General features: G+C 33.6%; 1 protein-coding gene across 2 annotated transcripts in view; it reads left to right on the top strand.

Annotated features, from left to right (window-relative positions):
• Positions 1-13,351, top strand: part of VCAN (versican) — a 104,239-nt gene that overhangs the window by 29,977 nt on the left and 60,911 nt on the right. For both annotated transcript variants that reach the window (XM_015590313.1, XM_025047872.1), the window contains one exon: positions 7,299-7,592. In XM_015590313.1, the coding sequence (XP_015445799.1) occupies positions 7,299-7,592 (294 nt within the window). The remainder of the gene's footprint in view (positions 1-7,298; positions 7,593-13,351) is intronic.

Consider the following 13,351-nt stretch of genomic DNA (forward strand, 5'->3'; position numbering starts at 1 on the left):
CTGCTGAACATGTTTATTAGTCCTAATAGGTTTTTAATGGAATCTTTAGGATTTTCTAGAATAGATTTTTCATTTTATTATCTTATAAAAAAGTAGAAATGTCTTGACGTAAACTCCTTGAAGCATGTGACAGTCATTTGCTTTAAGGTTTTGATATTAAGTTCTCCTGGAGTTCTGAAATAAAAGAGCTTCTTTGTAAATACAGTGGCCATTTACCTCCCAGCCAACTATCAAAAGCTTAGAATAAAAAATAATTTCAAGACCTTAGCTAATTTTATTGAATACCTAATTCAGTCTTAAAAAATATCTTTTATATATTATTTCTCTCTCTCTCTCTCTCTCTCTCTCTCTCTCTCTCTCTCTCTCTCGGCTGATCCTCCGTGTTGACCTGCAGCCATACTGTGCCTGTCAGACCAAATAACATGTTCAATCTCTTATATATTTTGAAGACTCAGACACCCAGAAATTTTTTAGAACTTCTTTCTCACTCTAATTAAAATCTTACTGCTCTGTCAATGGGAAAGAATGAGATGGACATCCTGAAAACTGTAAAAATATGTTTAAAAAATAATGGAGCATCTTATGTTTTTAAATTCTTCAAATTGACATACATGAGAGCTTGTATAATAACACATTGACAAATATGTTCCCTAATGAATGTTACCTAATTTAGAGAATGTTAATTGACTATCACAGCTAACTAATGACAATTCCCTAATAATAAAGTAGAGGTTAAAAATTTCAAAAACTAAAGTCTATGGTTTAAGCCATATTATACTTTTACTTCAGCCTAAGACAACAGAGAAGTTGGAAATGTGCAGACCTGGCTTTCCAGGCTCATTACCCCCAAATTAGAAACATTTCCAGCCTAAGACTAGAAATGGAGTGAAGTCACCTTAGCAGTCCTGGAGGTTTTCTTGTCTCTGTTAACAGAATGTTGGTCTCTGTGCAGGTTAAAGGATCAAATTTTAGGAGGGAATTGTCATGCTTTCGAATTATATGCAAATGTTGGCCCTTGAAAAATTGTATAGCAGTGTATGTTAGCTGTTAAACAAACATGATAGTTTTCATGATTCAGAGGATAAGGAACACTAGTCTTCATGGCTTTGATCTTGTGTATATAGATGTGGGCAAAAACAAGGGAGAGAAAGAGGAAGAAAAGAAAAAGAAAATTCCTTGGAAAAAAACTTAAAAGTCCAAAACTTCAAAGCTAATAATAATCATGTTGAATTGCTTTTATCATCATGGTACTTGCCATGTACTGCAAGTGGTTTTGTCAAGTGGGCTTATTTCATGTAACTACTTCCAGCTCACATAACACATCTACTTTTGCATACATTTATTACTCATATACCATATTGACCCAAAGATCAAGGAAATATAATAATATGTACAACTCTTAAATTTCTTTACGGTAAAAAGAAAATCAGGAAGTTCTATTCTCAAATGAGCAAAGGGAATTATGATTAGTTTATAAGAAGTGATTGTTTTAGACCAGACGGTTCAGAATAGAAGAGTTATAAGAACAAATAAACATTAGCATAAACATTTATTACCCTATTCTAGCAAATATACCCAGCTAGAAAAGCGTGTCGAGATCTCAGCTTTGATTACCAGGGAGAGCAGCCATCTACAATCTAGGAAAGAAATGAGTTATTATCTGTGATCTGCTGATGCCAATTCCCCTTTTCACCGTAATGATCACAAAGAATTGTCACCGGGAGAGAACGAGCCTATCCTAGCTTTGCTCTAGACCCAGGCTCTTTACTAATTCTTTTCTGAGTTACTACTGGACATAAACTCTAACTTTTGAACAGTGTAGGTTATTTTTTATGTTTTTATTTGTTTTTATTATTAATTGTCTTTTCATATGTGTCATTTTTGAGTTTGCCAAGAAGCAGCATTTCCATTTAGCAATCAGAAGTGCAGAAAAAGAACATGCATGGTCCAATTTCCAGAGAGTCTTATAGCAGTTAGTTGTCAAATTAAAGGTTTTTTTAAAAAAAATAATTCTGCTGACGTTAATTCACATAATTAAGATGAATTTAGCTTGTAGAATGTTAACAGATACTGAAGTCTCACCAGCAATGTCTTCCAGTTTCTTCTAGGGCATCCCTGAAAAGCTGAAATAACAGGAATAATTCAAACCCACAGCATTTAACTTAAAATTTTGGAAATTTATGGGTTAAGATACTGTATATATGTTTTTCATATAAAAAAGTGCTTGCCTTTGTATGAAATCCTCTGTTCTAGATTATATGTTATGTGTATACTAATATGAATGTATATGTATTCACCTTGATAAATTCTTACTTAAATTAACTTGACATTTTGTCTTAAGTATGGCATTGTTTTAGGTCTATAAAATTTATTTTGTATATTTCTTTCCTGACATTTTATTTGTTCTCTTTAACTGGGAAAAATGAAGTATTCTCTCATAGGTAGATAACATTTATAAAAATGTTCCAAATCTATATTCTAATTACAAATTTGATAATTAGTGTCCTGTAGTCATAGCGGCTTTGATGAGGAAGTTAATAGTGGACTCATTTTCTGGACTAACTTCTGGAAGTTAATAGTGGACTCATTTTCAGCTGATAAAAGTGGCTTGCCTTCCTGGAGGGCAAACTATCCAGTAAATCTAAAACACATCAAATTGTTTAGTTACAAGTATTCATGTGTAGACAAAGAACACAGCCTTGTGCTATGCTAATAAAATAGGTGTTTTCTCTCACAGAAGGCTTTGCTTTTGCCCCTCTCACTCTACAGGTGGGACTTTGATAAAAACTCATAAAGAACTTTTATTACCCACTTCAGAGGCAAAAAGCTGCCCTTAAGACACTCTTAAGTCAGAATAGGAACTTACACAACCTGACCAATTAAGTCATGTTGGAGAGAAACTAAGCAAATGCACTGTGTTGCTTTGCTTGATTCTCCATGTTTGCTTTCTTTTTCTCCCGTTCTTTGGTTCCTGATTTGGCTTTGCCTCTGGACTTTAGCTTTTATCTCTTGGTGCATCCTTTTATGATCATTTATTTTTGTACCAAGATTGGTGTTACTTTTATTGTTATTGGACTATACCTAATATCTGTCTAATTTCATTCCACTGTGCTACAGTTTAGAGCATATAATTTGATCTATAAATAATTCTCGACTATAGATTTAAAAATTGAAAGATCAATAAAAATTTGAAAATCTTAATGTCTCAACTGCTTTTTCAATGTAAAAGTGTTTAGTGTTTAGCCACAACCTGCAGTATATGGTATAGAAGGATGTGCCTACCATTTATTATTGAGCAGAAAGTCTGATGTTTTTATCTGCTGTATCGTTTTACTTTTTGTCAAAAGGTCTTCATTTTAAGAAATGAGTTCCTTTCGTGTTCGGCTTAAATTCCATTTTAGACGCTTCATCAGGGCTGCCTGTTTTGTCCCAGCCCCTTTGGTCACTTGCAGTCTTTGAAGCAACCCTGAGGGGCAAATGGTTTTCATATGTCCTTTGCTTTGTACTCTCTTTAGTTTTTTGGCTTTTGCTTTGAATCTGTGTTGTTACCCGACCCATTTACTCTGCTTCTATATTGAGCAGGTTTATACACAGGCAACCAGAAACTTAATACTAAGTTATACTTGTTACGGATCATTGAGATTCCTCTTCATTGAAACACAGATGTCTCTAGAACAGTGTTTTCCAAACTATTCCATGAAACAGATCCATGGACTATTAGGTAGTATTCTATGAGGAAAGGAGTAGTGTTCTATTGTCAAATGGTATGGGGACTCCCAATAAATACTATAACATTAAATGCTCTGAGAAGTCTTATAGAAATGAAACCTGTCACATAACTTGTGTTCGTTTTATGAATGCAGTAGTCCATGGAACATCTTCTCTTTAGAATATCTAGTCACATCTCAAGGGTCACCAGTTTTCTGTGGAAGACATTTTTTGAAATTATGTTCTTATAACTTGAACCATAAGTTAAAAATCTTCCTGAACCATATCTTCAACAAAACACTTTTAATAGATAAATTCTGGTTTAAATAGCAGATCACCTACATTTGTATTATATCTGATAAAAATCATATAATGTCAAAGGATTATCTAATTAAAACCAGGCATCAAAAGCTACCTGACAAGAAGTTATAGATCTTAGAAATCAAGAAGTCTTAGTAATATGAATTAGTTCAATTACTGTTATTTGCGTATTACCTATTGATTTACTTTTTTTTTTTTCTGGCTTGAATTTTAGTATAAAACTGATGCCAGGATATTCTGGCATATTTTAGGAAATTGTAAGTTGTCCTGGCCTTAATAGTTTGTGGTTGATACATGGGAAGAGCAAAATTTTGACATGTAACTTTTAACTGTGTATAGATTGAGTGTTGATCATAAGCGCTTCAAAATCTCGTAAGATAATTCTAGTGTGGATGCTTCACTGTATCATTAAATTTTTGAAGTGGGCAAGGTAAAGTTCATGTTAAACAATTATGATTCAGGAAGTCTTAGATATTTATTTTTTGAAACAGTCGAAATAAATATTTTTCTTTCTTTTTCTCAATATTTTGAAATAAGACAATTATGGCATATATATCTTTATAGACAAAGTCCTTCAATTCTCACTTTAAACTCAATGTTAGTTAAATCTTCCTTTTTCATCTGAGTTACATGAAACCCAAAGGTGATCTCTTTCAATATTTTTTTCTAAATGTTATTTGCCATGTTTGAAAAATTTCTACATATAAATGAAAAGGAAAATAGGTGGCTTTAGGGAATAGAATTTAATCAAATAAGTGAAATCATTATTTTATGGGTATTGGATAGATAGAAATTGTATCGTCCAAAAAATGAATTAAATAATTGATATTTTGATATAAAGTCAGATTTAACAAGTTTCTATACGAAAAGTTCTATAAGTAGATCTTTATGATTTAATAATAATAACGGAATTCTCTTTTTAACCTGCCAGCACCTTCTAAAATCTTTTTTTCCTTGAATACTGCAAACACGTATGCTGTTTAAGACAAGGAAACCAGTTAACCGTGAAATCATGGCGTCATTCTTCATTAGCCCTTTGGTCTGACCGCATTTGGTGAAGTCGATTTCCCCCAACATATCGACTAACATAGCTGTTCAGAGAAGCCAAGTTTTACTCAATTAATTATATTTCTTTATCCTGCACTGGTCGGCCGATCACTCCTGTTACTTGAGGAACAGTAGTTTTATCTTAAAGTAGAAGCCCCTCGCAGTGCAGGAAACTAAGGCAACAAAAATGATATGCCAGCTGTAATAACAAACCCAAGTGTCCTACCTTGAGGGGAAGCGGGCTGGCGTGCTGCCCTCTTTCACACTTGCATTCCTTTCAGGCTTAATGCAAGTGTAATACGAAGTGAATGAGGCTGCTCAGGGTGGCACAGACGCAGTCTTTCCGTCTGCCTTTCCCCCTGTTGCTTTGAGCCAAATCCATAGGTGAGATCAATCACCTGTTCCAGACAGCAGGTCCCCAAAGCCCTGCCACAGAATTAGCTTTATTTAATGTGCTGCTTGAGAAGGAGGGAAGAAAAAGAGCACCTTGTTTCTTAACAAGAACTTGAAGTGCCATTCATTTAACAAATATTGTGGAATACATACTCTAACTGGTACTGTGACCCTTATACTTTTAAAACATATTAAGGAGGGAGACATTGAAGGTGTAGGGAGGGGGACGTTACATTTTTAGAGTACATTTTTAGATCTGAGATTAATATTTTTGACTAGACCGGATTGTTAAGGACAAACCTATTCACACTCATAACTTAACTTATTTTAGTCAAATAAAATTTATTTTTCTTTCTCTTCTTCAAATAGCACTTATTGGGATTTGACCGAGTTTTAGCAATTTTAGATTTATGGGTGAGAAAAACTGATATGTGTGATTTGGCCATTTTTTCCGTGACTAAGTTTTCTTACACACTCAGAGTTCTATTCATTCTGAACAATTGCTTGTTACCTTGAAATTTAGTCAGGTAAAGATCTGAATCATGAGAGCTCTGGAGTCCCAGTTGTCTAATATGTCATAGAATCAGAAAGTGGCTTTGCCGAGATGGAAACAGGACCCACAGCTGCTATAATAATGGGTTATCAATATTTAGCTTCCTGTCTATTTCATTGTATATTCTCCTCCTGCTGCTCTATTTGCTTAGACATTCTCTAATTCTGCCTCTGCCTTTTTAAAAGCCACTTTTGCTTATATGTGAAAAGCATCGTTTAATTTGCACTGAGTTTATTTCAGCCAATTGTTTTGTTAGTTACCCAAGTAAAATTCCAATCTAACAAACTGCCTGGCATTTCCAGAATATTTTATTATGACACGTTAAATGATAATGAACACATTCTCTGCTAATTGGGCATGGTAATGAACAAAGTAAATATTCAGCCTTTGTTAATCAATAAACAAATATGAGAGTCTCTCAACCCTAGTTAGAGCCCCTGCTAACACACATGGTGTCTTTGTAAGAACTGAAAAAGGTGCCCCTCTGGGCAGACAGATTGCAAAAGGTATCTACCCTGGGCAGAGCAAGTAGAAAAAAGGGGCCCTTTCCTCCAGGGGAACTTTGGTCTCTGGCTGGTTGAGTGGGAGCCTGTGTTGGTCTCCATTCACTCTCATCCCTGACCATGTGCAGGCCATGACCTGCATAACAATCCCAGCAGCCCTGTGCCTCAGACAGGAAGGCAGATGACAGCATTGCATCCTGCTTCTATCCCTTCCGACTTCAAACCTTGGTGGTTTTCCTGTTTTGTTGTTCAATTTGATGAGAGTTAATCCATTTTGATGGTAGTGATAGATGAGAAGGAGGGTCAGAGAATTCTATTTGATTTTAGGATAAACAAAGTGAAATAACTCCAGTGACAGTTCAATACAGCTTTCTCTTTTCAGCAGGCAATGTTAATAAGTACACCACAGGCTCTTTTATTAAAGAGAAACTCATTTCCTGGGCAATAATCCAAAGAATCACTTGGAAAAATTTGTTCATCTTAAAGAATTTATTGTAACTTTATTGTCACATGACTTCTTCTTAATATACCCAGAGGTCATAGAAGCAGTCATGTGATAAAGAAGTTTATATATATAACGAAAGTTTTCTGGTGTATATTATTTTTTTATCATACATGAATAGTAACAAAATTAAATAACCATTATGTTTTCTGCTTTAAAGTGTCAGAAGCTGCTACCATGCCATGAAAAAAGTATTACATGCTACCTCCGACCTCTAACTGGAAAGGAATGAATAGTAAAACTTAGGCTTTTTTCCCTCTTCTTTTTTCAGGTGATGTGTTCCACATCACTGATCCCAATAAATTCACCTATAAGGAGGCTGAAGAAGAGTGTGAAAACCAGGATGCTCGGCTGGCGACAGTTGGGGAACTCCAGGCGGCTTGGAGGAACGGCCTTGACCAGTGCGATTACGGGTGGCTGATGGACGCCAGCGTTCGCCACCCTGTGACTGTGGCCAGGGCCCAGTGTGGAGGTGGTTTACTTGGGGTGAGAACCCTGTATCGTTTTGAGAACCAGACAGGCTTCCCTCCCCCTGATAGCAGATTTGATGCCTACTGCTTTAAACGTAAGTGTTTGATACCTTTTTAAAAGTTACAGATTAAAAAAATAATAATAATTCAAAGGCATGCATTGATGTTCAACTAGCGATTGGAATGGATTCCATGTCTTGAAGTGTGTGCACAGAATGGAAATAGTTCAGTGACTTTCAAAAGCAAGCTAACGGAACAGTAGCGAGATGGTTAAAACAACGGGAAGTTTGACAAATGGTTTTTTAAATGGGATGAGGAAATGTCAAGTTAAGGTCTGCACTGTGCTATCGCACCACAGAATATTTTTCTGATTAGTTCTTCTATATTAATAACAGTCCTAAAGTACAATTAGATAGTTGATGCTTTAACACTGAGGCCAACTGTGGCTGAATTGAATCCTTGAATTCTATTTATTTTGTCTTTGTTCGGTATGTCTTTCTTTGAAATGGCAAAGAATTTAAATTTCAGTAATTGCAGGTAAGTACTTGGAACTGACAATAAGCATAACGTTGAATTAGTACCTAAAAATGAACTATGCTATAAATAAAATATTTCATTTTATTTCAAGTAATAGAATATGTGCCTTCTAAAATGTAATTATCTAGTATCATATTGACATAAAATATATGTTCTTTGTAAGGAATAACAAAGGCTATCTTCAGTTAGATTCACTGCCTAAAACTGGTTATAAGTAACATTTTCAACATTCATGATGTAATCATTTAAAATTTTCAAATTACCTTAATATATTTTATCAATAGTAGTCACATGACTTAGTATCATGCATGTAGAATGCTTGATTAAACAAGTGTGTAATCCATGGTCTTATGATATTTACTGCGAAGTCTATATTGTGACACCTAAACAAAGGTCTCCTAGAATTTTGGCTGATCTTAAGTATTTTCAAGATAGAGTCATGTTATATTGAAATATAGTGTAAAGGTTCTACTGTTTCCAGTATATCTGGTTATAGCAATATGTAACTGAAATGAGTAGAAAATACATTAGCTTATTATGTAATTGGTTTCTAAAGTGATATACACAGGTATTCTTTATTAACCAAAAGACACAGAACTGGGATGTCTGACTATTCAGTAGAATAAATGTTAGTGCAACAGAAAGACTGGTTTCATATATTGCTGTCTCCCAGCTAAAATACCTCTGCTTGGCTCTTCTCCCATGAACTCAACTTTCTGAGTGTTAAAGCCACGTGTTCTGTATCAGTGCAATACAAACTAGCTATAAAAAGCCATGGAAAATACAAGCTTTTGCTCCTAAACCCTGAAACAACAAAAAAGTCTTCCTAAATCATTTTCAGGAAAATAAAACAACAATAACAAAAACCTATCCCTAAAAGTAGAAAGGTATGCATTCTTTTAAGTCACATTCTGGTTAATCATGATTTTCAGGTAGTTCAAGCTCTATGATCAGTTTTACATTAAGTGACTAATATGATTAAGGAACAAAATCAGATTGGTTTTTGTTGGGGTGAAGAGGTGAGAGAGGTTAAATTAGGGAAGGAGTAGAATTATTCAACTTTACTACATTCCTGGATTATATTTTCTTGTGCTTTATAAAACTGTCACTAAAAAACTTTTAAACAATGTTTTTAAAGTAAAATTTAAACCAAAGCCTATCTGTAGCCACAAGGAATTCATCCTTATATGTTTTAAATTATTTATTAAATGGGGAATTCACATGAATGTATGAAATAACAAAGTACTTAGATTCAAATATAAAAACCACATACTAAAACTCTACATAAAATCTTTTAAAAGTTGGAATGTTTAGGTCCATTGTTTTTTCTCTAATTTATTTGAATTTATATAATTTGGAAGTATATAACCTGCAAATATAATGGTTCAAGTTATGTTTTTTTTTCCCATCTAAGCTAAAAGCAAGATTCTTATTTATTTCTTCCCCAAGATCCAATAATATTCAGAATTTATTCAACACCACAAAAGGTTTATAAGGTTTGGTTATAACATAAAAAACCTTTCTTAAGCCACATGCAATACCAACAGCTTTCTCAAATTTCTAATTCATTTTTTAAAGAATATATATATATTTTTAAAGAATTTGAAAAATATTCTCAAAATGACTGCTGTCCAGTTTTCCCACATAGTTGAGTAGTAACCGAATTCTGTAGAGTAAATTTTGTTGAGATATGGCCTTAGCAACAGTTCTAAAAGTGATTTCAGAGATATACAGTTAGTTGATAAAGTAGAGGAATTTAGAAATATAATCATATTTTCCTTGTTTGCTTTTACCAAATGTAGAAAGTTTTTACAGCCACTTCTTTGTGAATAATACAGCATCTCACTTTGCTATAATCCCCTTTTCCTTCTAAAATCATTGAATAGAACATTAATAATGGCTGCTGATGAATATAATTAGAATTGATTATTGTCAAATAGATTTAAAAAGCAAATAAATTAAAGCTTTATGAAATAAAGTTTTCCTATATAGTCCCCTGTGATAACTAAACCAAATTGTGCACTTTTGATTTTTCTATGTCCTCAGAGTTAAGCAAGTTCTCTGAAAGAGAGTTGTACAGGGCTTTGAAAGATCATCCATACATCCCCAAATTCAAGTGACTCAAAAGCATTCAAGACCCATGATAATAACATCAAACATCTCATTTGATGTTATTAATGATCTCAAGACAGGAAAATAGAGCTTGTTTCCTAGAAAACTCATCCTAATATCCTAGTACAGTCACTCTCAGGTAGTTTTCCTAATTATCTAAATCCATGGCATTTTGAGCCTATTTTTCCTTTTTAAGTTGGAGACCAAAATCTAAATAACAGCCATTTCTGTTATTAAACACAATTGTTCAGTTGTTCCTCAGTGTCTCTCTCAACTGAAATAATTTCTTTGTTTTGAAATTCAATTTCTAGTCCTCTAAATCATTTATGTGATCTTGCTTTGAGCTCTCTTTTTCATGTTCTTCTGTTTGATTAAGCTTGGAACTAAAATTAGTGGTCCAAAGAAGGCTAAATAAGTACCTACCACTTCATATGCTATCTTTCTTACATACTTGTTTACTTTTAAATTTGGCCTGCCTTTCAAACCTATGGTCACCTTATGAAATAAAGATAACAGTTATCTTTTTTTGTACCATTGATTATAATCTAACCATAGGTACCAAAACCTATCCTTCCCAAACTGGTATTTTTAAAATGTTTTCTCTTTATTGAATTTGAATCTGTTAGCATTCACTCACTCGTAAAACTTAAAAAAAAAAAAAATAGTTTGAATTTTAACCTCATTGTTTCAACCTTTACTTTTTCCCCAACTATGAACCCAGAATCAACTTATTGAATATCCACTTTATTTGTGAACTCTTATGTTTACAGTTATTTATGTATAAAATATTTAATATAGAGGAACTAATTTGAAATTAGTCATTTCCCTATAATGTAGGCATTAAGGATATGAGTTAAATGAACTATCATGCCACTAATAGAGTTTTTATATGTTATTAGGAAAATCTGCCTCATGTCTCACAACAGAAGCACAGAGAAGATGCTCTATAGGACATAACATACCATAAGTACAGTGATATGAAACATATGTGTGGCAGACAGCTGCAAAGATTGGAAGGGAGCTTTTGTGGAAAAGAAGCATGCTGATTTCTGTTGGCTTCCTCAGTAATGAAATTGGAGGGACACTGGTAGTTTTCCAAGACAAAAACTTCTCTTTATGAATGCTCCTTCTGGAGGGACACTTTGAGAATAATCTGGAATTGTGTTCTTGCCTTTATAATAATCATCATTAATACAGTGGCATTTATTCTTTAGATTCCTCTTTGTATGTATTTGTGTTTAACAAAAAATTTGTTTTTGTGCTGGGGAAAGTGGTTGAAACAAATGGCACAGATGATGAGATATATTGATTTATGATGGAAATTAACTGTTAAGTTGATAAAAAATCCACCCAATCCCAAAAAGAAGTCTGAGGTTTTCCATTCCAAATAGTAGAATTAATTAACTTAATTATAAACAGACTCTAACAGGGCTTTAAAATTATTACAAATGTTTGTTTTTGAAAGCAAATTCACATAAATCCTTGCTTTGTAAAGGACATTCTTTGAGACATATTGCTGTCACTTTACTATGCTCCAGGACTGGATGAAGACAACACCAAGTGGTACAGTAATAATTGACAATGACGTACAGTTACTTGTTTTCATAGCATTGTAGAAAATTGCTAGCACAGAGCTTGGGTTGGAACATAAGAAGACCTGATTCACAAGCCCTCTGTTTGGCCCTAATGCAGTTATCACCTTCTGTTGATTTCATCAGCCATGGAAATACTCAGAGGGAAAAAGCACAATTAACTTTTCTTGTTGTTATTAATAATAAGATTAATATTTTTCTAATATGCAGTGTGTGTTTATATTGTTTCCATGGGAACTCTCTTTGTATGTACATTTTACTATTTCCCCAAAGATTGCAATTATTAGACAAACATGATATTTGGCAGTTAAATGAGGTAACAGTTATGGAATTTCAGAGTGTATAGAGAATTGAATTAAAAGAAAAACCACACTTTGGTTCCTTAAGTTGCTCATGTCAATCAAAATAGACCAGAGCTTCTTCCAGTGAATGAATGCAGAAAAAGCTTTTCTTAAGAAAAAAGAGGGAATGGTTATCTTAATGTATTTTTGAAGAGTTTGATTCTTTTTTTTTAGTTCTGTTTTAAAATAAAATGATAAATAGGCTTGAAAGAATATTTAAGTGTACCATAATGTAAGTGACCACCAAGTTTTCATTATAAAATTGATGAACCTGGGCTTTAAAATGGTCTGAGGAATGACCAGAGCTAATAACAACTCAAACCAAACCAAAAAAAGAAGAACCTATTACAGCTCGAGTCTGATTTACAAAAAGAATCACATCATTTTATTATGAAATCTTTAAAATACTTTATTTTTTAGAGCAGTTTAGATGATGCAGTGATTTCCGCTTTACTCCCAATCCCCACTCAGGTATAGTGTCTCCCATTATCAACATTCCTTTCCAGAGTGGAACATTTATTATAATTGATGAACCCACATAGATCTGTAATCATTTAAAGTCCATAGTTTACATTAAGGTTCACTTTTTGAGTTGTATATTCTACGGGTTTGGACAAATATGTAGTGAAATGTATTTAACATTCTTATATCACAGAGAGCAATTTCACTGACCTAGTATCATTAAGTTTTGACAGAGTGGACGGAGCTCAAAGGTATCCAGTTTTGTTTTCCAAGGACTCTTGTTTTGGGAGTAAGACACAAGATATTGTAGATAGTACAGACATAACTCTTATCAGGGGAATAGGCATTACCCAAACAACTGGTTTTAAGTCATACAAGATGTAGCAAAACAATGACTACAAATTTCCTCAGAGTAGTTCTTTCTGAATTTAGTGGCAACTAGTTTTTGATTATTGAAAGGCTGAATTAAAAAAAACAAAACAAAACAGAATCTTTATGTATTAAGCTGCCACATTTCTCCCATGTTGAGAAAGAATCTTGTCTACAACATTCACTTTTATACACAATTTAAATTTCTTTAAACAGGCTAGGCCATTCCCTGTAAATCTGGAAGCATTATAATGTAGCATTTTATGATGACATGTTACTTTTTATTGCCTGAGTCCATTCTTTCTGATGCTCAGGGTTGTTTACAGTGTTTTGTAATTACAGACCGAAAATATATCATGCGGGTACTTTATTTCCTGTTCTAGGTTTGGGTTTCATGCTAAAGTAAGCCTGGAACCAAGACCCTTAAGAGTTACAAGCATA

Source organism: Pteropus alecto, unplaced genomic scaffold (genome assembly GCF_000325575.1).
Source record: "Pteropus alecto unplaced genomic scaffold, ASM32557v1 scaffold20, whole genome shotgun sequence".
Lineage (NCBI taxonomy): Eukaryota > Metazoa > Chordata > Mammalia > Chiroptera > Pteropodidae > Pteropus > Pteropus alecto.